Here is a 25,018-nt window from a genome sequence, read left to right as displayed (position 1 = left end):
AAGGCAGGCTGCTGCTGTTTTCTAACCTAACTTTAGAACCCAGGAAGGTTTTATTTTGTGTAGGTTTTGCTTGGTTTAAATGGGACCTTCTCTTACCCTTACCCCCTGGCTTTGGAGAGAATTATAAAATTCCCTGAAGGAACATCTGGGTCAACATTTTTTGTACATGTACCCTCCAGTGCATGTTGCTCTGTGTCTGGCGTGTTTATTTCTCCCCAGTTGTTTTCGGCGGGGATGGGGGGGGGGTAGCCTCAGAGTTGGTGTAGGAAGTAGGAGGGAAGTGTAGGAAGTGGGATGAGTAATGTAAGTTTTCTTGTTGGAGTAGACAGAGAGGGGGAGATTTTGTCCTTAAAGTTACTTTCAAGTGGTTAGCCTTGCTAACCGTCCATTGATTACCAAGTAAATACTCATCGGTTCTATAAACTCTGTAGTTCAAGTGTTCTCTGTTTTGGTGGGGAGAAGGACTGTCTGCCTGGAATTAGCATTTGTGTGAACTTGTGTCTTGTTGTATATTTTCAAGGGTGTTTGATATTTAGGTTTCACGCTTCTAGAAATGCAGGCCAAATAATGTAGTAAACTCCCATAAGTTCCTCTTCTGACTTCACTCATTTTCAGCTAATGGGCAGGCTTCATCTATATCTCTCAACCATTCACGGAAGTATGAAACATGTACAGAAAAGCCGACAAACAGAGAGCACGTCCTCGCATATTAGACACCAACCTCAGGCATGTCATTTCATCCATAAATATTTTGGCATAGATCCCCTAAGAGGAGTTTTTTGTTTTGTTTTGTTTTGTTTTTAAGGAAAACAATACCACTATCTTACTAGAAAGCAATTAAAAACATTTTTTTTAATGTTTATTTATTTTTGAGAGAGAGAGAGAGAGAGTGTGAGCAGTGGAGGGGCAGAGAGAGAGGGAGACACAGAATCCGAAACAGGCCCCAGGCTCTGAGCTGTCAGCACAGAGCCCGATGCAGGGCTCAGACTCACAAACTGTGAGATCATGACCTGAGCTGAAGTCAGATGTTCAGCCGAATGAGCCACCCAGGCACCCCTAGAAAATCATTTTTAACATTATAAAATAACCACTGAGTGTTCAAATTTCTTATTGTCTTAGTTTATGTGACTCAGGAACCAAAATAGAGGCTATATGTTGTTATTGGCTGATACGTTTTTATGATTCTTTTTCATAGCTAGGTTCCTTCTGCTATTGTCTATCTCTTCTTTTTTCCCCTAGTTATTTATTTATTTATTTATTTATTTATTTATTTATTGAAGAAAGTGGGCAGTAGAGTTTCCCACAATATAAATTTTGTTGAGTGCATCCCCATGGATTGCTACCCTGTCTCTGTCCTAGCTTCTGTATATTTATTGGATTGGGGACTTGGGTATTTTAGTGAAATATTGGGAAAGGTTGTTTCAGGGTCTGGAAGCAAGTCCAACTTTCTTACCCCAGATGGAAATTTTCTTTATAATACCTTTACCTGAATGTTACTCAGACTTTGCTTGAACTCCTGTAGAGATAGGGAAGTCTCTTCTTTACACAAAAGCTATGAACGGATTGCTACAAGTTCAAACTCTAGAGTGAAATGAGTTAGTTTTTAATTTAAGTGCCATTGTTATTTAATTTTACAGTTGAGGAAAGTGAGGCATGGGGTGGGGGGCTGAAAGTAAGTTGCCAGGTGTCACAGCTAGTCAGTGGTGCAGCTGGGATTTGAACCTACTCAGACTCTGTGGTCTAATTCTGTTATGCTTTTCTGCCTTCCTGTCAGTTATCCCCTGTTCCTGTTCTAGCTTATTCAGCTTGAACATCATATTTGATTTTTACCAATTAACTTTGATTCCATTAAAGTACTTTGTACTTTGTACTTTGTTTTATTAGTCTATTTCCCCGTCTGCATCTTGTGTAAGAGTAGTGTAAAAACTGAAATGTTTTAGAATGTCAGCTGCATTAAGACTGTGCGTCCTGTGGGGCGCCTGGGTGGCTCAGTCGGTTAAGCGGCCGACTTCAGCTCAGGTCACCATCTCGCGGTCCGTGAGTTCGAGCCCCGCGTCGGGCTCTGGGCTGATGGCCCAGAACCTGGAGCCTGCTTCTGATTCTGTGTCTCCCTCTCTCTCTGCCCCTCCCCCGTTCATGCTCTGTCTCTCTCTGTCTCAAAAATAAAAAAAACGTTAAAAAAATAAAAAAAAGACTGTGCGTCCTGAGTATCTCCTTAGTACCTGAAAGAGTACTGGGTACGTACGTAGAATTAGCTCAATAAATACATGCTGAATGAATGAATGAAAAGAAAAGGTATCCACAGTGGTAGTAGCTGGTTGCTGTTCCCAACAACACAGTGTTATTTTTTTGTTGTTGTTGTTCGTTTTTAAATAGCTAACCATTTATAAATTCAAACAATTACTTATGAAGTCATTCAGTAATAAAGGACCTGTTGAATGAACACAAGATCGTGAAGCTGGGGTTCTGAATAATGCTTGTAGTCATATCCTCTTTGTTTCAATATTTTTTTTAATTTTAAATTTATTTTTAACGTTTATTCATTTTTGAGAGAGCGTGAGCGGGGGAGGGGCACAGAGACAGGGAGACACAGAATCAGAAGCAGGGTCCAGGCTCTGAGCTGTCAGCACAGAGCCCGACGCGGAGCTTGAACCCCACGAACCGTGAGATCCTGACCTGAGCCGAAGTCAGACACTTAACCGACTGAACAACCCAGGTGCCCCTGTTTTGGTATTTTGTTTCAGTTTACAGTAGCTAGGTAACAATAATTCACACAGAGATGCACTTGCAAACATTAACTTTTTGTTTTTGTGGGGTTTTTTTTGTTTGTTTTTACACAGTGTATCCTGAAATCTCAGGATATTCTTTCATTAAGCCCCAAAGCTTGAAAGAGAAGCAGGAAATTTTTATTTCAAAGTGTAACTGACAAGATTTAACATCTAATCACATATCTATTCTTGGTTATAACAGCCGGACAAAACCCGCCCTGACTTACCGCACGTGTCGCACCTTGCTGCCCACAGTGGGGTTCTCCGTTCAGCGGCAAGGAGCACCACCTGGGAGACAGTGTTGTAGACTCTCAGGTCACCCTCGACACCTGCGAGATCAGAATTGGAACTTTAAGAGTGCCTTGTGATTTAAAGGCACGTTAAGCCTTGAGAAGCGCTGTTAACTTCAGCAGGTGCAGGGGGGTGGCCCTGGGGTTCTGTGTGTCCGGCAGGCTCCCACATAACGCTGTTGCCACCAGTCCCTGAACCACGCTTGGAATAGCAAGGTGCCGCAACGCTTTATCGCAGAAAGTTACACTGTAACTTGCATTGACTCAAGCTGTGACAAGAACAGCTACCCAGCAGGTTGACCTGAATTAACTTGACAGTTATTGAGCACCGAGCAGGTATGCTGTAATGGTGTACTTAATTCCCATGTGTGATTTTTTTTTTTTTTTATGTATGTATGTGCATACCTGGATTTTTAACATTTCTGGAGAACTTCGTTCTTTCAAATCTTTGACACATTTTCAACAAGTTCAAATATATTCATAGAGATGCAGCAAAAGATAAGTGTCAGGTCTGAATTTTTCTGGGGCGTCCGTGTGGCTCAGTTAAGCACTGACTTCGGCTCAGGTCATGATCTCACGGTTCGTAGGTTCAAGTCTATTGTCCGGCTCTGTACTGACAGCTCAGAGCCTGGAGCCCGCTTCGGATTCTGTCTCCCCCTCTCTCTGTGCCCCTCTCCTGCTCGTGCTTGGTCTCTCTCTCTCTCTCTCTAAAAATAAAATAAACATTAAAAAATTTTTTTTTAAATGAATTTTTCAGGCAGCAGAGGCCAGTGTGTTTGAGCGTTTGCATTTCTGTTTTTCGAAATAGTTAAAAATAACATTTCGAAAGAGAAACAAATATTCAGAACTCTGGAATCTCTCAGTTTGAAAACCGTTCGTAAAGCAAAAAGACTGGACATTTGTCACTAACATTGTTGACTTTGGGCCCAACACTTAACCTTTCTGGGTCTCTTTTCCTTCATCAATAAAATTAAAGTTTTTGGCTAAATGGTCTCTTCCTTCTGATGAGTTTTTTTTTTTTTTTAAGTTTGTATTTAGATTCATACAGTGTATTTAAATAACGTACAGTGTAGTATTAGTTTCAGGCGTACAACACAGTGATTCAGCCTGTCTGTATCACAAGTGCCCTCCTTAATCCCCATCACTTATTTCCCCCCCCCACCGCCAGTAACCATCAGTTTGTTCTCTGTAGTTAAGAGCCGGTTTCTTGGTTTGCCTCTCTCTCTCTTCCCCGCCCCCCCCCCCTTTGCTCATTTGTTTCTTAAATTCCACATAGGATGTGTGAAATCGGATGGTAATTGTCTTTCTCTGACTTACTTCACTTAGCATAGTACTCTTTAGCTCTGACTGGTCCTTAACTTCTGTGCTTCTGTGATGTATTAAGGTTGTCCACAGACCCAGTGAAACCAATGGTGTGAATTCCCATTCAAGTCCAAAGGCCTGAAAACCGTAAGAGCCAGTGTTGTAAGTCCCTGTCCAAGGGCAGAAGGCTGACGTTTTAGTTCAACAGTCAGCCAGAGGAGGATTCAGTCTTCCTCCGACATCTGTCCCGTTCATGCCCTTAATGTGTTGGATGATGTGCGCCCACTTTGGAGAGGCCAGGCTGTTTTACTCAGCTGAAAATTAAAATGCAGAGACACCCTCACAGATACACCCAGAAATAAGTTTAACCGGATATCTGGGCATCCTGTGGCTCAGTTAAGTTGACTTGTAAAATTAATCATCACGTGTGTCTTACTGGGCAGCCTGATAGAGCTTTGTATCTTCATTAAGTCTGATTCCTTGATTAGAGGGGTTGGTGTAGCACAGCATCTTAGAGCCAGGGATTGTAACCAGCAGACAAGGATGTGTCCTTGAGCGGTAACAACAGAGACGTGAGGATCTGTGAAATGGAGGTGATATTGGTGCTTATCCCGTAGTTGGTTTTGAGGATTTGGTGAGGTGATATGTGTAGAGCACTTACTGTATATTGGTCAGTGTGTGTTTCCTGTTGCTTGATGAGAAAACAGGCTGGAGAAGAAAAGTAATTTGTCTGAGGTTTAATATTCTGTTAATTATAGCCTTGGATCTAGAAACCAGATCTTCTGATTCTCATTACTGTATCCGCTCAATTCTTTGGGCTATACTTGTTGAAATGCCCCCCTTTGAACTTAAACAACTTTTTGAGCAAATTCTTTAAAATTGTATTTGATCAAAATAGCTCCCCCCGGCCATAGTGCTTTATGTGTCTGTTTTTCGTTAGAATGATTTACAATGATCTGAACAGAGTTTTTGCCTTTACACTTGATTGTATTCTGTATACTGGGAATCATTTTTTGAGTTTTTTTTTAACATTTGCTTTTCTAAAGAGAAATAATTGTGTGTGTGTGTGTGTGTGTGTGTGTGTGTGTAAATTGAGTATGTATCAACTATCCTCTCTTTTCTTTACAGTTTTGAATTCTGATATGAATTGGCTACTTTGTCCTATTGTTTCCATCATTTTCAGTTTGCAAATCATTTTTTTTTAAATTTTCTAAAATGTTTTTTATCTGTGTTTGAGACAGAGAGAGAGAGCGCGCAAGCACTTGGGGGAGAAGGGGGAGGGACAGAGGATCCAAAGCAGGCTCTGTGCCGACAGCAGAGAGCCCAATGCAGGGCTCGAACTCATGGACCGAGAGTTCATGACCTGAGCCTAAGTCAGACGCTTAACTGACTGAGCCACCCAGATGCCCCTTGCAAATCACTTTTTGTTCAAAATTAAGACCAGCAATTTCTCTCATTGTTTATTTTCCTAATTAGATGTGAAGTTGGTCATAAGGTTTGTCTGTGAGCAACTTCAGCTTGACAGCTTGGTTTTATAAGTGTTTTAATATGTTCACTTTGATTTCAGTTTTTAATTTTAACTTTTTAAAACCTTATCTTCTCTTGCAGTTGTAAACAATCCTCGAACAGGAAACCTTGGTGCGCTAATTAAGGTCTTCCTTTCTAGAACCAAAGAACTAAAACTTTCGGCAGAATGTCAGAAGTAAGCTGGCTGATTAAATCATGTTCTCTTTATATTTAGCAATATGAGTATTTTTCATTTTTTGGTGGAAATGGATTATGGTCTTTTTGAAAGCTATAAAGGAATTCTCATTATTAAAAAGTAAAAGAGAGGTTATAATTTACTGTCCAAGTCATTGTGGTGAGGTTATGAATTCTGGAATCTGTTTGATTTCAGCATTTCAGACAATCTTCAGAAATATATTCCTTAAGAAGGTTAATAGCAATGTAATTATTATTAAAAAAGATAGTTTCCCCGCCCCCATTATTATTGCTGTTCATACCTAGTTTAAATTATGACTAAGTTTGAGTATTTCATTCCACATCTGTTTCCTTTCTTCCTTTCCTAGTAGATGAAAGAAAGTTCTGATTAGATATTATAATTTTATTTTTATTTGAATTCCAGTATAGCTAATGTAGATATTAAAATTTTATATTTGATGCCTTGGAAGGTTAATCTTTGATGCCCTCAAGCATTTTTTAAAACCAGTTTTGCTTCCAAACAAATTATATTGAATCTAATTTAAATTTTTCTTGTTGAGTTCCTGGTTACTAATACAAATAGCGACTATTGTCCTGGGCTGCTGGCAGTGCCCCATTTAAAATTTGGGTCGTGTGTTTGCATATAATCTCTTTATGTTACTATATTTAAAAACATTTTTTTTTTCGCTTTTCTTTGCCCTGCCCACGTGTGGGACAAGTACGAAGTTAAGAACAAAGAGCGGCCATACCTAACGAAAATATTTTTGTTAGGTTGACTCACTAAGTAAAATGTACAGCATGAAACATGAAGTGGATTGGCATAGAGTAATATATCACTAGCCATGAAACGATAGGGACGCTGTGTTTCTATTACAAACGGAATGGGCAAAACGGCCGAGAAATCATGAACGGCATGGTGCCCGTGCTCCTGATGAAGTGCTGATTCCCGTGTGGTTTGGTCTTTCCTTTCTAGCCACATCTTCATTTGGCAGACACACAACGCTTTGTTTATTATTTGCTGTCTGCTGAAAGTGTTCATCTGTGAGATGTCAGAGGAGGAATTGCAACTTCATTTCACGTACGAAGAAAAATCTCCTGGCAGTTACAGTAAGTATGGCCTTTGAAGATGTCCCAGGGAGAGCACGTGTAACACGGAAGGATGAAACCTGAGGAATCAAAGCGTAGTGTCGAAAATTCTCTCTGTCTTCCCTTTTCATTTTTAAACGACCTGGCACGCTGTCACTCCCTTTTCTCCTATATTTAAATGAGCCAGAGCTCTCAAAGTTCTTTTTTTTTTCCTTTTTCTTTTGAAATAAGGAAGCCGGTAGCAGCGAAGCTTTTACTTACTTTGACTCTGACGCATATGGAAAATAAAATTAAAAACCACAAATACACCTTTCAGAAAACAGGGTTGTCAACTTAAGTATCATTACTAGGGGAATACATTATTAAAGGAGACAACCAATCAGAAGTACGGATTTTAGACATATTGAAGGTTACTTTCATAGGACGCAGCAGTCTCTGGCTCTGTGGGTCTACTTGATCAGAAATAACATTTAAGGGCAGTTTTACGATGCCGAAATGTGCGGTCTTGTTCCGAAGACACAGCGAAATGTTGCCGTTTTCTCCTGATATTGCTGGGTTTTTTGTGTTACTTTTTTTTTTTTTTTTGGGGGGGGGGCAGTGGTTAGGAGGGCCTGTAGTTTTCAAGATGGTGTTTTATGTCTTAGCATGAAAACTTACAGCCTGGAAGGTAGAAGGGCGGAAAGGGATTGTTATGTGAAATACAGGGAGTATAGGATTTTGTATCTACCCTTCCCGCTGACTTCTCTCTGAGGTTTGCAAAGGCAGTGTTGCTCCTGGTTCTGGGTTCATTTTTCTTTCTTTAAGAGAGAGAGAGAGGGTGCAAGTGAGTGAGGGGCAGAGAGAGAGAGAGAGAAGTGGGGCTCACCCAAAGTGGGGCCTATGTTTACCTGAAGTGCGGCTCGAGCTCACCTGATAAGGGACTCGAACTCATGAACTGTGAGATCATGACCTGGGCCAAAGTCAGATGCTTATCCTGGACTCATTTTTCAAAATATGTCTCTAGGGGTGCCTGGGTGGCTTATTTGGTTAAGCGTCCAGCTCTTGATTTCAGCTCAGGTCATGAGCTCACGGGTTTGTGCATTTGAGCCCTGCACACGGCTCTGCGCTGACAGCCCGGAGGGAGCCGGCTTGGGATTCTCTCTCCCTCTCTCTCTGGACTGCCTGTCTCCCCCACCCCTGTGTGTGTGTGTGTGTGTGTGTGTGTGTGTGTGTGTGTGTGCGCGCGCGCGCTCTCTCAAAATAATTAAACAAACTTAAAAAACCATGTCTCTGTTCTCATTAGACTTATTGTCTACCTAGGGTTTTTTTTTTTAAAATGTTTATTTATTTATTTATTTTGAGAGAGACAGAGACAGCACAAGTTGGGGAGGGGCAGAGATGGAGAGAGAGAATCCCAGGCGGGCTCTGTGCTGACAGCGTGGGGCTCGAACTCATGAACTAGGAGATCATGACCTGAGTTGAAATCAGGAGTCGGACACTCAACTGACTGAACCACCCAGGCGCCCCCTACCTAGAGCTTTATATGTTGATTCTGAGTTTCAAGAGAGAAATATGTTCAGTTTACTACTGTGATAATCTGTGTTTGTTAAACATACACGGATGTTTAAACAGAGCTTTTAATCAGAATTCTGTCTGGCATGTGTTAATTTTGTTAATGCTAGGCTTCGTTTTTGTGGTACCGAAAGTGCCAAAGCAGCCCTAGGCAGGGAGGTGCAAACCTTTCCACCAAAGGGGTAGCAGCAGGAATGGAGTGCGTGTTTGCTTCATGGGGCCTGAGAGCTAAGCCAGCCAAGAACCTACAAACCCAACACTTTGCTTTGCTTTATGTCAAAACAATTATGCATATATTGTACTTTATTTACTTAAAAAATTAAAAAAAAAATTTAATGTTTTATTTATTTTTGAGAGAGAGAGCGAGAGACAGAGTGCAAGCAGGGAAAGGGCAGAGAGAGAGGGAGACACAGAATCCGAAGCAGGCTTCAGACTCTGAGCTGTCATTACAGAGCCCGATGCGGGGCTCGAACTCATGAACCACAAGATCATAGCCTGAGCCGAAGTCAGACACTTAACCAACTGAGCCACTCAGGCACCCCTTGACATTTCTACTTATCAGCAGTCTAAGTCCTTTTTACATTTTCTATCAATGTCTTTTTACAGTTTATAAAAGTAATAAAATTAAATGATTGCATACATACTGTTAAATGGTAAAAAAAAAAAAAAAGACGTCATTACGCAGTACCTAAAAACATCCATTTATCAGCTTGTAGGTGCATATCCGCATCAGGTGTGCGGAAGGCTGCAGGTGTAGATAGTATGCAGTTTGGTTGTTTGAAGGTTGAATTGACGGAAGTACAGGACCGTCTACAAACAATTGAGCGCAGTCAGCTGTGGGATTTTAGGATGGTTGGGTCACCACACCCTACAGCATTTTTGTTCCAATTCCTTGTCAAACTGCTGCGGCGAGATGGATATTGCTGGCATGTTCAGGGAAGCCTTCTTTCCAAGGCTAATGTGACTGTCAGTAAGCTCCCAGTTTGTAACAGAAATTTGTGAGGATGTCCTCGGTGAACATTTCCCCACGGGCTGTGGATGATGTGGTAATAGATGGTTCGCTGCGGAGAATTTGTATCCTCTTGTACCTCTAACTCTTGGTGCTCTTCCCTGCCTTTGAGAATAGTCAGAGGGGACAAAGCTAGCCCTAGGGGAAACCAGGAAGCGCGACAAAACGGCTTCTGTTTCCCCTTTGCCTTCGGTGTGAGTTCTGTTCCTCCTAGTGTCCTGCGGTTCTCGGTATCATCTTCCATCACCTCTGATACTTATTTTACATTTTGCATCTCCTAAATCCGATATTTGAAGTCCTTAGGGGTTTGCATGTATAGTTTGTTTTTGCGAACACTTTGTTTCCTTATGTATTTGAGGATGTTGGTTGTGAGCTTTTGCTGGTTGGATCTTAATCTGAGGCCCCAAATCAGGGAGGGATTTGCATTTGCCGCTGGAGGGATCTAGGGCTGCATCACCTGAGGCTATTAAGTCTCCTCCAGAGGTTCTGGGCCTAATGTGCCATCTCAGGTTCAGCTTCCCAGTGGCAACCCATACGGCCTTGTACCATCGTTCATCATCAGGGTCACCCTACCCTTAGCGTTTGTTTACTGCCCAGTGTTTTACTCTGGATTCAAGCCAGTTTGTTCGCCTGTGGTTGTGCTTTTTGGTTATGGTGCAAGGGTCCTTAGAGATTTCCTTTACTTTCTGGAAGCCCATCAATGCACTAAAAAGAGTTATTTTAGCCAAGAACTACTTGTTTTGTATAGGAGGCCTCTTTGGAGTAACTACTCCACTAATATTGCCCCCAGTGGAAGGCAATTATAGTTTATTTACAAACATTTTTACATTTTTTTTAAATGGGGGAAGAAGTGGGGTGCCTGGGTGGCTCCGTCAGTTAAATGTCCGACTTTGGCTCAGGTCATGATCTCACAGTCCATGAGTTCGAGTCCCGCGTCAGACTCTGCACTGACAGCTCAGAGCCTGGAGCCTGTTTCGAATTCTATGTCTTCCTCTCTCTCTGCCCCTCTCCCACTCATGCTCTGTCTCTTTCTCTCTCTCTCTCTCTCTCTCTCAAAAATAAATAAACATTAAAAAAATGAAAAAAAAATAAATGAGGGAAGAAGCCTTGAAGATTGAGAGATTGAGAGACTGAAGAGAGAAGAAAAAAAAAGAGGGGGAACGAGCTGAAACGAAAGCCCAGGGAAGTGGGGGATGCTAGGATCGAGAGCACAGAGCGGGGTGCTTTGAAGGAGCACACCATGTGTGCCTGTGAGCAGGTGGTGGTGTGGGTGGGCGTTGAGGGGATGAAGGACATGGGTCATGTGCCAAGAGCTGGGGACAGCAGAATGTGGAGCGTGGTGGTCAGTTATGGCTGTGCAGAGAGTAGGTAGAAAAGACGCTGGAGGTTGTCGGGTCCATGCAAAGGCTCACTTAACCACGTTTCCTTGGCATAAACTAGTTCAATATAAATTTATTCTAAAAAATCATACTGCCCTCAAGCATAGTGGATTGAAACTACATGTTTATCTTTGCGTTCTTCTGAAGCCCCAATAAAACATCAGTAAAAGCACTGTTAGAAAGTCATGATTTTCTTATTAAAGAGGAGGCAGGGGAACACAGTGTTAACGTTTCGCAAGTTGGAAAGTGGAGTAATGGTGAACTCAACTGATCGGTGAAAGCCGAAGAAGGCTACATGCCTTCAGGGTTGGAGAACTCCAGGAAACAGCCAGTTCTTGCCATAGAACCCTGGAAAGGCTGAGGAATTGGAACTGTCTCCGAAGGCAGACACCCAGGAGGAGTGATGGAAAGAAATAGTGGGTCGCCCAGCTCCTCTCCCCAGCTCTGCGCAGTCAGGAGACCACCCAAGACCACCCCCCTCCTTCGGGCCACCTGGGGAGCTCAGTCGGTTAAGTGTCCAACTCTTAGTTCAGGTCTTGATCTCAGGGTCATAATAAGTTCAAGCCTCGCATTGGCCTCTGTGCTGGGCAGGAAGCCTATTTAAAAAGAAAAAAAAAACACTAGAATCTCTTCTCCAAGAGACTGAACCAAGATACGGGGGCTCCCTGGCCCAGTGGAGGGGTGGTCTACTGAGAACAGGGCTAAGAGCAAACACTACAAATGGAGAAGTGAGGCATCTTGACTTGGCTTCCAGGAATGTGGGCACTGGGGTTGTACCCACCATCTCGAAGGTTGATGCATACTCTTCTGGAGAAAATGAACCCAAAACAGGGAAAAGACGTGGAGATGCTGTTGTTTGGGTGTCCCTCAATGGAACAGCTCTGGAAGCTCCCCCTGGAGGCAGGCTGTGCCTGTGCACGCAGAAGTTCCATGAACATTGGCTTCCTTCTGGCAAGCAAATGGGAACCAAGGGTCCTGAGCAGTTGAAAAAAACTTCCAATTTGTGAGAGACCAAAGGAAGGAAAAGACGATCAAGGATAGAATATTTGTGGAAATTTAAAAAAATAATCCATAATCATACCTCTCTAACGTAACTACTCTCCTTTTCATTCTCCTCTGGCTGAAAACCTTTTTGAAACTCTTTGGAAGTACCTTCAGAATCCATGATGAATTCATTTAACTAAATGCAGTAAAGGTAAATCTCCCTCCTTTGAAACTAGTTTTGAATTTTTTCAGATTGCTGAGGTGCTTTAGCTCCCATGGCAGCAGGATTTCACTGTTCTCTTCTCTTTGGTTGAGCTACCCTCTAGGGCCTGGAACAGGCTGTAGCTCAAGAGGTAAACCTGAAATTGTGTAGTGGGTAGGGGAGTTGTTTCTGTCTGGTTTATTTTTGTCTTAGTGTAAAACTTAACAGTTTAATTTCATTAGTTGAGTAATGTAAAAAGCAAATAAAATAGTTGCTGGAAAAAGAATGCAAGAAAGCATGGATTTATTATTTTGAAATATTTAGCATATAAGATTTGTAATCTGTCTTTGCAGAAAAATAAAAGTGCTTCTAGGACCTCCTGAATTGTTCTTGGCCTTACATTAGGTAATACTGTTTTGTGATATTTCTTTTTTCTCTCTTTCTTTTCTGTTATCAGTGGAATAGAATCATTAAACTTTACTAATAGTTTGCTTTCTGATTTCAAACTATATCACAAAGCTATAGTGATCGAAACAGTGTGGTATTGGCATTAAAGCAGATACAGATCAATGGAACAGAATAGAGAGCCCAAAAATAAACCCACGCATATGTGGTCACTTAATTTGTGACAAAGGTGCCAGAAATATACAATAGACAAAGGACAGTCTCTTCAGTAAATAGTGATGGGAAAGTTGGACAGACACATGCAAAAGAATGAAACTGGCAATCCCTATAAAAATACCACCAGCATTCTTCACAGAGCTAGAACAAACAATCCTAAAATTTGTATGGAGCCAGAAAAGAATAGCCAAAGTAATCTTGAAAAAGAAAACTGATGCTGGAGGCGTCACAATCCCGGACTTCAAGCTGTATGACAAAGCTGTAATCATCAAGACAGTATGGAAATGGCACAAAAGCAGACACTCAGATCAATGGAACAGAATAGAGAACCCAGAAATGGACCCACAAACGTATGGCCAACTAATACTTGACAAAGCAAGACAGAGTATCCAGTGGAATAAGTAAAGACAGTCTCTTCAGCAAGTGGTGCTGGGAAAACTGGACAGTGACATGCAGGAAAATGAACCTGGACCACTTTCTTACACCATACACAAAAGCAAACTCAAAATGGATGAAAGACCTAAGACAGGAAGCCATCAAAATCCTCGAGGAGAATGCAGGCAGAAACCTCTTTGACCTCAGCTGCAACAACTTCTTATTCAACACGTCTCTGGAAGAAAGGGAAACAAAAGCAAAAATGAATTATTGGGACCTCATCAAAATGCAAAGCTTCTGCACACAAAGGAAATAATCAGCAAAACTAAGAGGCAGCCAAAGGAATGGGAGAAGATATTTGCAAACGACATATCAGATAAAGGGTTAGCATCCAAAATCTATAAAGAACTTATCAAACTCAACACCCAAAAAACAAATAATCCGGTGAAGAAATGGGCAAAAGACATGAATAGACACTTCTCCAAAGAAAACATCCAGATGGCCAAACAACACATGAAAAAATGCTCCACATCACTCATCATCCGGGTAATACAAATTAAAACCACCATGAGATACCACCTCACACCTGCCAGAATGGCTAACATGAACAACTCAGGCAACGACAGATGTTGGCCAGGATGCGGAAAAGGGGGATCTCTTTTGCACTGCTGGTGGGGATGCAAACTGGTGCAGCTACTCTGGAAAATAGTCTGGAGGTTCCTCAAAAAATTAAAAATAGAACTACCCTACGACCCAGCAGTTGCACTACTAGGTGTTTATCCAAGGGATACAGATGTGCTGTTTCGAAGGGGCACATGCACCCCAATGTTTATAGCAGCGCTATTGACAATAGCCAAAGTATGGAAAGAGCCCATATGTCCATCGATGGATGAATGGATAAAGATGTGGTATGTGTATACACACACACACACACACACACACACAATGGAGTATTACTCGGCCATCAAAAAGAATGAAATCTTGCCATTTGCAACTATGTGGATGGAACTAGAGGGTATTAGGCTAAGTGAAATTAGAGAAAGACAAATTTCATAGGACTTCACTCATATGAGGACTTTAGGATACAAAACAGATGAACATAAGGCAAGTGAAGCAAAAATAATATAAAAACAGGGAGGGGGACAAAACATAAGAGATTCTTAAATATAGAGAACAAACAAGAGGTTTGCTGGAGGGGTTGTAGGAGGGGGGATAGGCTAAAGGTAAGGGTCAATCTATTCCTGAAAAAAATATTGTTGCACTATATGCTAACTAACTTTGATGTAAACTTAAAAAAATAAATAAAATAAATAAATAGAATGAAACTGGACCCCTATCTCATACTAAACACAAAAATTAATTCAAAGTGGATTAAAGGCTTGAATGTAGGACCTGAAACCATAGAACTCCTAGAAGAAAATATGGGTGGTAAGCCCCTTGATCTAGGTCTTAGAGATGACTTTTTTGAATCTGACCCCAAAAGTGAAAATAAACAGGTGGGACCACATCAAACTAACCAGTTTCTACCCAGCAAAGGAAACCATCAAGAAAATGAAAAAGCAACTTACTGAACGGGAGAAGTTACTTGCAAGTCATATATCTGATAAGGGGCTAATATCCAAAATATAAAAGGACTCAGCGCCTGGCTGGCTCAGTTGGTGGAACATAGACTCTTGATCTCAGGGTCATGAGTTCAAGCCCAAGTTGGGCATAAAGCTTACTTAACAACAACAACAACAACAAAGCCTAAGGATTCAACAGTTTTTGACCTCTTTTCGGGTTATTGCAGTGCATGGCACCACAAGCTGCAAAGCCTCCCGTAACACCCTGTACGAGGCGGTGCGGGAAGTCCTGCCCGGGAACCAGCGTGGGTCCTGGAAGTTTTGGGAGATGGTGGAGCTGCATATCACCTTGAATATCTGTGGCTCTCAGAAGGACAAATCCTTCTTGGGCACCATTGGGCTTAAGTCCACTCCCTGCCTGAAGGTCTCTGTATGTGTTTTGGGGGACCAGCAACACTTGATGAGGCCAAGGCTGTGGATATTCCCCACATGGACATTGATGTGCTGAAGAACTCAACAGGAATAAAAAACTAGGCAAGAAGCTGGCCAAGAAGTATGATGCCTTTTTGGCTTCATAATCTTTAATCGAGCAGATCCTGTGAATCCTGGGCCCAGGACTTAATAAGGCTGGCAAGTTCCCTTCCTTGCTGACCCACAGTGAGAACGTGGTGGCCAGAATGGATGAAGTGAAGTCCACGATCAAATTCCAGATGAAGAAGGTGCTGTGTCTGGCATGAACGTTATAGATGATAAGCTTGCATACAACAGCTGTCAGTTTCCTGGTGTCATTGCTCAAGAACAATTGGCAGAAATTCTGGGCTTTCTACTTCAGGAGTGCCATGGGGCCCCAACATCTGTACTAAGGCACAGCTTAATAAACCATAGTGCTATCATAAATATATAATATATATATAATATATATATATATATACACACACACACACACACACACACATACGTACATATATGCACACTATATATAATATATATATATACACATATGTATTATGTATTATATATTACAACTCAATAGGGAAAAATAATCTGATTACAAATGGGCAGACGATCTGAATAGACATTTTACCGAAGAAGACAGATGGCAAAGAGGTACATGAAAAGATGCTCAACATCACTAATTATCTGGGAGATGCAAATCAAAACCTTGGTGAGATATCACCTCACACCTGTTGGAATGCCTCTGGTCAAAAAAGGCTAGAAATAGCAAGTGTTGGCAAGAATGTGGAGAAAAGGTGAGCCCTTGTGTACTGTTGGTGGGAATGCAGCACACTGTTGGTGTAACCACTATGGAAAACAGTATGGAGATTACTCAAAAAAATTAAAAACAGAACTACCCTATGACCCAGCAGTTCCATTTCTGGGTATTTGAAAAAAAGGAAAACACTAATTAAAAAAAATGTATGTACTTGCATGTTCATTTCAGCATTATTTGCATTACCCAAGATATGGAAATAACCTACGTGTCCATTGATGGATGAGTGGACAAAGATGATGTAGTATATATACACAACGGGATATTATTCAGCTATAAAAAACGAAATCCTGTCATTTACCGACAATGTGGATGAGCCTTGAGGGCATTAGGCTATGTGAAATAAGTCAGAGACAAATACCATATGATCTCTCTTATATGTGGAAGCTAAAAAATATTATACATATATCAGGCTCATAGATGGAAAGAACAGATTGGGGGATTGGGGGTGGTAGAAGTAGGTACATTTATTTATTTTTTTAGTATAAATTGAATGCAAAAAAATAACAAAAGTAGAATTTAAGAGGATAGAACTTTCAATTGGCCTAGAATCTAAGTACGTATTATGCAGTACAATACCTTGTTGCATATATATTCTATTTAGCTAGTGGTTACTCACTAAAATCTGTTTCTAAACTTTTTACAATGTACCACGAAACTGTTTTCTACTCTTTTCTGTTATCAGCAGTGTTTATACTATACTCAACTGAGAAATAAAAAAGGCGTATTTTTATTAAACCTGGAAGACTATATTATCCTTGAGTATAATTAGAAACATTTCCATTTGATTGTAGTAATAGCAGGCAGCCGGAATGATTGCAGATTTTATTGGAATGTGTGGGGCACAGGCTTACAAATAGTGTAATACATTAAAATGTAGATCAGTTTTCATTTTAGAAAAGAGTGAGTCCATCTGCTTTCCCTTAACTTATGATTATTTTATAGAAGCATGTTCGATTTTGCTCATTAGAAGTTTCAATATGATTTTTAATATTTTAGAATAATTCCAGGAGCCCCTGGGTGGCTCAGTCGGTTGGGTGTCCGACTTCAGCCCAGGTAATGATCTCGCGGTCTGTGAGTTCGAGCCCCATGTCAGGCTCTGTGCTGACAGCTCAGAGCCTGGAGCCGGCTTCGGATTCTGTGTCTCCGCCTCTCTCTGCCCCTCCGCCACTTGTGCTCTGTCTCTCTCTATCAAAAATAAATAAAAAATTTAAAAAAAATTTAGAATAATTCCAATATTAGTTTCACAAATAAAACTGCCAATTACAGACTTTACTATGGTTTTCTGAATATAAGTTTATAGTAAATACAATCCAGCTTATGTGTCCTCCACCTTAAGGAAGTCAGTTTTGCTCTAAGCTTTTGAGGCACTTTGGAACCTGTTTGTGGCATATGGCTCTGTTAGTTCTTGATTATATTTTTAATACTTGTGTTTGGCACGGTGTGGCTTTAAGCAGCATTTAGAAACTGGCAGCTTTCTACATGCAAAAGGAAACAGCAGTGAGCTCTCTGTGTTTTAATATTTCCATGCTACCTGATTTAAATGACCCATAGGTTTTTCTCTGGCTGCTGCTTTGTTTTCCTTTAGTGATGTTTCTTTCCCTCTTCCTCGAGTGAGTGCTTTTTTCATAATTTTCTCCCTCTCCCTTTCCCCTCCTACTTTGGTGGAAGGTATTTGATTTTAACAGTATCTTGCTCTCCTCTGGTTCCCTCCCTAAGGAGAGTGTGGTGTTTTAGCATGTACTGCATGGGGACTGAACAGCTCAGTTTCTTTTTTTTTTTTAATTTTTTTTTCAACGTTTTTTATTTATTTTTGGGACAGAGAGAGACAGAGCATGAACGGGGGAGAGAGAGAGGGAGACACAGAATCGGAAACAGGCTCCAGGCTCCGAGCCATCAGCCCAGAGCCTGACGCGGGGCTCGAACTCACGGACCGCGAGATCGTGACCTGGCTGAAGTCGGACGCTTAACCGACTGCGCCACCCAGGCGCCCCAGAACAGCTCAGTTTCAAGTGGAGATGCCTGGAGTTGGAAGGGACCGTGGCTGTCATCTGGTCTTTGCTCCTTCCCCTGGCGTCACTCATAGCGACCAGAGAAGCAGGGTTAGGGCTTCAAAACGGGGAACCCCTGGTATAGAAGTAGGATTTCAGTGGCCTTGTTCTGCATAATACTCACAAAAACAGTTTCTATTTATTCATTGTTTGAGGTTATTTCTAACTTGGGTAGTTTTCTCTTTTTAATTTTAATTTTAATTTTTAACTTTATTTAAACCCAAGTTAGTAACATGTAGTATAATAATGGTTTCAGGAGTAGAATTTAGTGATTCATCACTTACATACAACACCTAGTGCTCAGCCCAGCGAGTGCCTTCTTTAATGCCCATCACCCATTTAGCCCACCGTCCTACCCAACACCCCCCCCCAGCAACCTTCAGTTTGTTCTCTGTATTTAAGAGGCTCTTGTGGTTTGCCTCCCTCTCTGTTTTTGTCTGATTTTTCCTTCCCTTCCCCTATGTTCATCTGTGTTGTTTCTTGAAATCATATATTTGTTTTTCCCTGACTGACTTATTTCCCTTAGCATAATACCCTCTAGTTCCATCCATGTTGTTGCAAATGGCAAGATTTCATTCTTTTTGATGGTTGAGTAATATTCCATTGTATGTAGATATATACACATCATGTTTTCTTTACCCATTTGTCAGTGGGCATTTGGGCTCTTTCCACAATTTGACTATTGGTGACAGTGCTGCTATAAACATTGGGGTGCGTGTGCCCCCTTCAAATCAGCATTTTTGTATCCTTTGGATAAATACCTAGTAGTGCAATTGCTGTGTCTAATATTTTTAATTTTTTGAGGAACCTCCATACTGTTTTCCAGAGTGGCTGCACCAGTTGGCATTCCCTATTTTTTCTTTCTTTCTTTCTTCTTCTTCTTCTTTTTTTTTTTTTTTTAGAGAGAGAGTGAGCACAAGCAGGGGAGAGGAGCAGAGAGAGATAGAGAATCTTACGCACACTCCACAGTGTGGAGCCTGTCGTGGGGCCCGATCCCACGACTCTGGGATCATGAGTCGGTCACTCAACCAACTGAGCCACCCAGGTGCCCTTCTAAATGGGATATTTAAATCAAAGACTTCCAGTATGCATTCATGAATGTGTAACATGTCACCTTCATGTGTACCTAACACAGGGTATTTCATATCTCTCCCCTCATTCATTTACCAGGGGTTTGTATTTAGGGTCTTCAGTGAATCATGGGTTGTTGGACCAGGTTTTTTCCAACTTTGTGTAGAAACAGGTCTTTAAAAATCATTCATAATGTTTTTGTTTGTTTCTTTGTTTTTGTTTTTTGTTTTTTTTTTTTCTTTCTATGAGTCCGTCTGGATTTGGGTTCAAATCTAGTCTCTACCACTTACTGTACGTAAACTGACCTCTCTGACCCTTGGTTTCTTTGTCTGTAATACAATGGTGATGATCATATCTACTTCTGAAGAGTTATTGTCAGGCAGGGTGCCTGGCTGGCTCAGTTGGTGGGCTGTACAACTCTTGACCTCAGGGTTGTGAGTTCAAGCCCTATGTTGGGTGCAGAGATTACATAAAAATAAAATCTTAAAAAACAGAAAAAGCTATTGTCATGATTAATGTGGAATAAGGAATGAAATGCTTGGCACAGTGCCTCTCAAAGGGTAGAGTACTCAGTAAATATTAGCTATGAATGTTATCTCAGAGAAGCTAACATTGAAAATATGAGCCTATTTGACTGAAGCTATAAGAGGCAATTTAAAACTCTTTAAGAAAGAGAAAAACTCTGGGTATAAAACTTCACAATATAGTAAACACACTGAATCTCTTCAAAGTCCTTCGCTCATAGAACTTCAGTTTACTTTGCCACTGACTTGAAGATTTCAAGGACTTTCTAGATTCTCTTTCCTGTGAGAAAGGCATGAGTGGTACTATAATTTTTGGCAGGTGAGTTTATATCTACTTGTTTTTATTGGCACTAAGGAAGATATTTGGCCTCAAATGAAAGCTGAGTGATAGAAACACTGCTTGGACATCAGATCTGGTAAGCAGTCGGATCTTGTCCGTCTTCACTTGATACACAATTATCTGCTTCTAGATTAGTCCCAGACATAAGAATATGGTATTCTGTAGGGATATTTTGTTTTAGGAAGTGGAAGTTGTCTGAGATTTCAACTGAAAATTGCTTATTCTTGTCTTCTGTTAGAGTTTTGGCCTTGAAATGGTACCTTTCACTTGCATGAAATGTATTTATCGTCATTTTCATTGGTAGGTTGATGACAAAGCTGTGAATAGACTCCTTAATTGACCTACGCCGTAATCTTGGCCGAAGTCAGGATTTGGGTGGCACGTGACATAGAATACAAAGTCCTCCTCAGGGTGTTAAGAGTTGAGAATGAGATGTGTTTGTACCCCTGAAAGGAAAAAAATCCAACCACGTGTGGGTCCTCAGCATTTGTTCCCTCACATTCTGTAATTAACAGACTGCTGACTACTTGGCTGAACAGGGGACACCGTTCAAGTGGCCTGCTGATTTGGTCTGAAATGTTCTTCAGGGAATCAATGATTGATTTTAAGTGTCCTTACTTGGGTCTGTGTCGCTCCGTTCTGTGGGATGAGCCAGCGAATGCCATTGCAGCAAGCTTGAATTGGGTATGGATTGTATGCCAGCAGATCAACTTGGAGTAGGTTATTGGCTCACTTGGGTTATGTTGGACGGCTTTTGCAATGAGAAGGATTTTAGTTACGTGTACTTTTTGTGGTGCAGCCTCAGAGACCAGTGTTACATATCTCCGGATTTTACTTTCTTCACTAGTTGAGCTAAGCCTGGCACTGCTCGAAGAGACTTAAGGTAGTTATTGAACTTGATTCTTGCTGTGTGTTCTTTCTAGCACTGATCGTTGTGGTCAGGGTGATTTAGTATGTCCTTCAAGTTCTGCGTTTACCTCTCAGAGGGTTACTGTTCCAGTTGTGTTTGTAGCAAGGCAGGAAGGAATTTCTTCATAATTTCTGAGTACCAGGTCATATGGTGGTCTAGAAAAAAGAATTGCTAAACTTTGAAGCTCCAAGTGCGCTGATGCCTCAGAATAACCACTAGATTTCTCCTAGACGCTTGGGTTAATTTAGTTCAGCAGACATGTCTTTAGTGTATATGGTGTGTGTGTGAAGCTCTTTGTCAGTCCTCATCCTCGAGAAGTACAGAGTCCAGGAGGAGCCTTCCCACATAGAGACAGGAATCAGGGCATAATGTAACCAACACATGCAGTGAAAGGCCCATGCATGAGGCAAGGTGCTTTGTAGATGATTATTTTTACTCAGAGTGAGGCAGGAGAGGTGGGTTTTATGGAGGAGAGGAAGGCTGTGGAGGATTCAGATGGATAAAAATTGGCCCTTAAAAAAGTCAGGTTTTTATCGTCGGAGGGCAGGCTCGGCAGAGGGAATGTGGTTGAGGAGGCATGAAATGGCGTGTTGCAGGTAGCCGATTTGGTCTGAATATAAGTTGTGTTGTTGGAGTATAAATTGTGAATAATGGGGAAGGGTCATGGTAGAAAGGGGTACAGGGCCTGTGTCTTGAAGCGTCTGGCCTGCGGTACTTTTGCACGTGGAGTTTTTTCTGATGCCTCGTATTCAGCTTAAAGTAGTTGAAAGGAAGTAAGCCAGGAGAGGGAAAGGAAGGAGTTGGGTTAGCTCTGTCTGGCAGCAGGCTGGAGTCTGGGTTGGAGACGAGGAAAATTGAAGGTGGGAGTTGAAAGAAGATCAGGAGTGAGTTTGAGTTTAGTGAGCTGGTTTAACTGAGCTGAGGTGATGAAGTAACAGAAGCCTGACGAGGAGTGCAGAAAAGAGGAACCGTGAGAGAGGTAGGCTGTGCCTGCCTAGAGTGGACCTAGAGATTGGTTAAGAAAGCTACGGGAGGATAGTCTGGGTTTGGCCCTGGCTTCTTGATGCAGTCACCAGAAGAAAGTAGAAAGAATAGATGGATTTCAAGCATTGGGAACGATGGGGTCAGGTTTGAACACACGGAGCTGGGGTACTACCGAAGCATCTAGGTGGAGATGGCCAGTAGGCCATTGGATATAGAGATAAGCAGTTCAGTGGCGAGGCCAAGAGGAGAAGAGCAGGTGTAGGAATCACCCATGTGTAAGTGATGGTTGATGAAGGAGGACATAGGGAGCAGGAAGAGAGGAAGCCAGTAACACCGCAGTAGTCGACAGAAATGCTAAGGAAGTGGATCCTGAGAACGAATAGAAAAAGAAGTAGATTGGAAATCAGGTGTCGTAGGACCTGAGGGGAGAAAGAATTCTGTGAAGGAGTAGGTGTCAGTAGCATCCACAGCCAGAAGTCACGTGAGCTGCTGATTTGATTGACTTTGGAAATGAGATGGTCGCTTAGAGCAGTTTGGGACAGAGGAGCATTTCTTCTGGATGCTTCTTCTTTTGCATCCTACCATTGCCACTTCCTCTGTGACTCAGGAAAGCCATTTTACCTTTGGCTCTTTACTTGTAAAGGGGTGGTTGGCCTCTTGGTGGGTTTCGGTCTGTGATCTGTGGAGCCCCACGGGTTCAGAAAGGTGCTCTGGGGCCCATCAAGGAGATCCAGCGTTTGGTCACGTGTTTATTGGGGGGAAGAAGTATAGGTATTCTACTCATGATGCAAACAGAGTAGCTAGAGCAGGTTGATTTTTTGGCCTATTTTATATATTTCACTTTAGTGTAAGATTTTGTATGAAACAACATGGTGTAAAATAAGAGATTTGAAAACTGCCGCCCTACAGAACCATAAGAGACTTTGATGTGTTAAAAGTTACATACTTAATAGCTAACGTTCAAAATTCCTATACTAGATGAAGATCGTAGTATGTGCTAACTTGCTCATGGTTCGGATTTTATTAGAGGTCAACATACAGCATCTGACTTTATGTAATCATAACTGTTGTTATTCTTATTAGAAATGAAGACTGAACTAAAAGCTCAATTCTGTTTTACGCTTTGTTAAAAAACCATTTATGTGTCTTACCAGGTTCTGACGCTGAAGATCTTTTGGAAGAATTGCTCTGTTGTTTGATGCAGTTAATCACTGATATTCCACTCTTGTAAGTTCTGGCTCAGCCGGGATTTGTTTTATCTTCTTTTGTATATTGAAGATGGTAATTGATCACGTCAAAGAGTTTGTGGGTCCTGGTGTGGGTGTGGTTTTGTTTTTGTTTGAGAGAGCACGCCTGTGCACACTAGCGAGTGGGACAGGGATGCATAAGAAAAGGGAGAATCTTAAGCAGGCTTCACGCCCAGTGAGGAGCCCGAATCAGGGCTCGATCTCACAACTATGAGATCTTATCTGAGCCGAGTCAAAAGTTGGTCACTTAACTGACCGAGCCACTCAGGTGCCCCTCTGGTGTAGTATTGTTATGTATGCGTTTTATGTATGTCTCTGTGTACATCCATGGAGTTCATCTGTATCTTTTGCCTAATATTTATACTCTCACTATGCATTATCAAAATAAGAATTTTATGTTAAGGGGAAAATAAACTGATCTTTAGGAATATTGAGCAAATGGTAGGCACAGAATTAATCTCCCTAGCGATATCTTACAGAGCTCTGTAAGTAGGATGTAAGAGAGACTCTAATCCGTATGTGGTAGAGGCAGCTAGTTAGCCACCCAGCATCCTCCCCTTCTTCCTTACTTCCTGACCTCTTTTGGAGAGGTTGGATTTCCATTTCTAGCCTTTTTTGAAGATAGGTGTGATCCCTGAGATGTAAGGGGACATCTTCCAATAAAACTTCTGGGTAGGGGCACCTGGATGGCTCAGTCGGTTGAGCGTCCAACTTTGGCTCAGGTCAGGATCTCACGGTACGTGGGTTCGAGCCCCGCGTCGGGCTCTGTGCTGACAGCTCAGAGCCTGGAGCCTGCCTCGGATTCTGTGTCTCCCTCTCTCTCTCTACCTGTCCCCTGCTCATGTGCTGTCTCGCTCTCAAAAATGAATAAATGTTAAAAAAAAAATTAAAAAAAAAAACCCAAAGAACTTCTGGGTAAAGCTTTTTAAAGGGCACCTGCCTCAGCTAGGAGATGTATCTTTTTCTTGACAGCTCTTTTTTCCTGCTATCTGGAATGTGGGACCAGGTAATTTGAATTGTGTGGCCATCTTTGCATGAGTCAGGAGACCCACAGAAAATTCTGCTTCGACGTCATTGAGCTGCTGAACCAAAGTCATCAACTACCAGTGCCCCCTTGCCACTTTCACCCCCTTCTCATGTGAGAAAAATACTTGTTTATTGTAACTGGATTTCTGTCACTACAGCCGAATGCAATTCTTGCATGCTATAAAATGTTACTTTTAAAGCAGTTACTCTCAACTTTTGTTTAAAAAAAATTGTCTCTCTAAAGCCTTTTTAGACATTTTTTAAATTGCCTCTCCCCACAAATGAAATTTGAATACCCCAGATAGACTGAATGTATCTTTATGTACTGTGGCCCTTTGGAGGGCCACAAACCATTATAATATCTATGCAGTTTTTTCACCCCTGAAGAATCAGTTTTCACTCTCTTACGGGTAATATCACCCCATTGAGAATGCAGTCTTTTTCATTAAATTTTTTTTTTTTTTTTGAGACAGAGAGGGAGGGAGAGAGACAGAGAATCCCAAGCAGGCTCCACACTGCCAGCACGGAGCCTGATGCGGGGCTCGAACTTGCAAACCGCGAGATCATGACCTGAGCTGAAGTCCAAAGCTCAATATGAGCTACCCAGGTGCCCCAAGAATGCATATTTTAAAAGAATTATTATTTAAAAAAAATTTATTTTTATTTTTATTTTTTATTTTTTAATTTTTTTAAGTATGCTTCATGCCCAGCATGGAACCCAGTGTGGGGCTTGAACTCACCACCCTGAGGTCAAGACCTGAACTG

At 41.6% G+C, this 25,018-nt stretch overlaps 1 protein-coding gene and 1 pseudogene across 4 annotated transcripts in view; both read left to right on the top strand.

The window, feature by feature from the left end:
- DYM (dymeclin) overlaps nucleotides 1–25,018 on the top strand; it is a 350,855-nt gene that overhangs the window by 62,064 nt on the left and 263,773 nt on the right. For all 4 annotated transcript variants that reach the window (XM_019464089.2, XM_053902680.1, XM_019464093.2 and 1 more), the window contains 3 exons: nucleotides 5,969–6,062; nucleotides 7,035–7,168; nucleotides 23,135–23,207. In XM_019464089.2, coding sequence (XP_019319634.1) covers nucleotides 5,969–6,062; nucleotides 7,035–7,168; nucleotides 23,135–23,207 — 301 coding nt within the window. The remainder of the gene's footprint in view (nucleotides 1–5,968; nucleotides 6,063–7,034; nucleotides 7,169–23,134; nucleotides 23,208–25,018) is intronic.
- On the top strand, nucleotides 14,994–15,693 carry LOC109275581 (60S ribosomal protein L10a-like; annotated as a pseudogene).

This window comes from Panthera pardus, unplaced genomic scaffold, assembly GCF_024362965.1.
Source record: "Panthera pardus isolate Hobbes unplaced genomic scaffold, ASM2436296v1 HiC_scaffold_15, whole genome shotgun sequence".
NCBI classification, from domain to species: Eukaryota; Metazoa; Chordata; class Mammalia; order Carnivora; family Felidae; genus Panthera; species Panthera pardus.
This window is presented reverse-complemented; position numbering and strand designations above follow the sequence as displayed.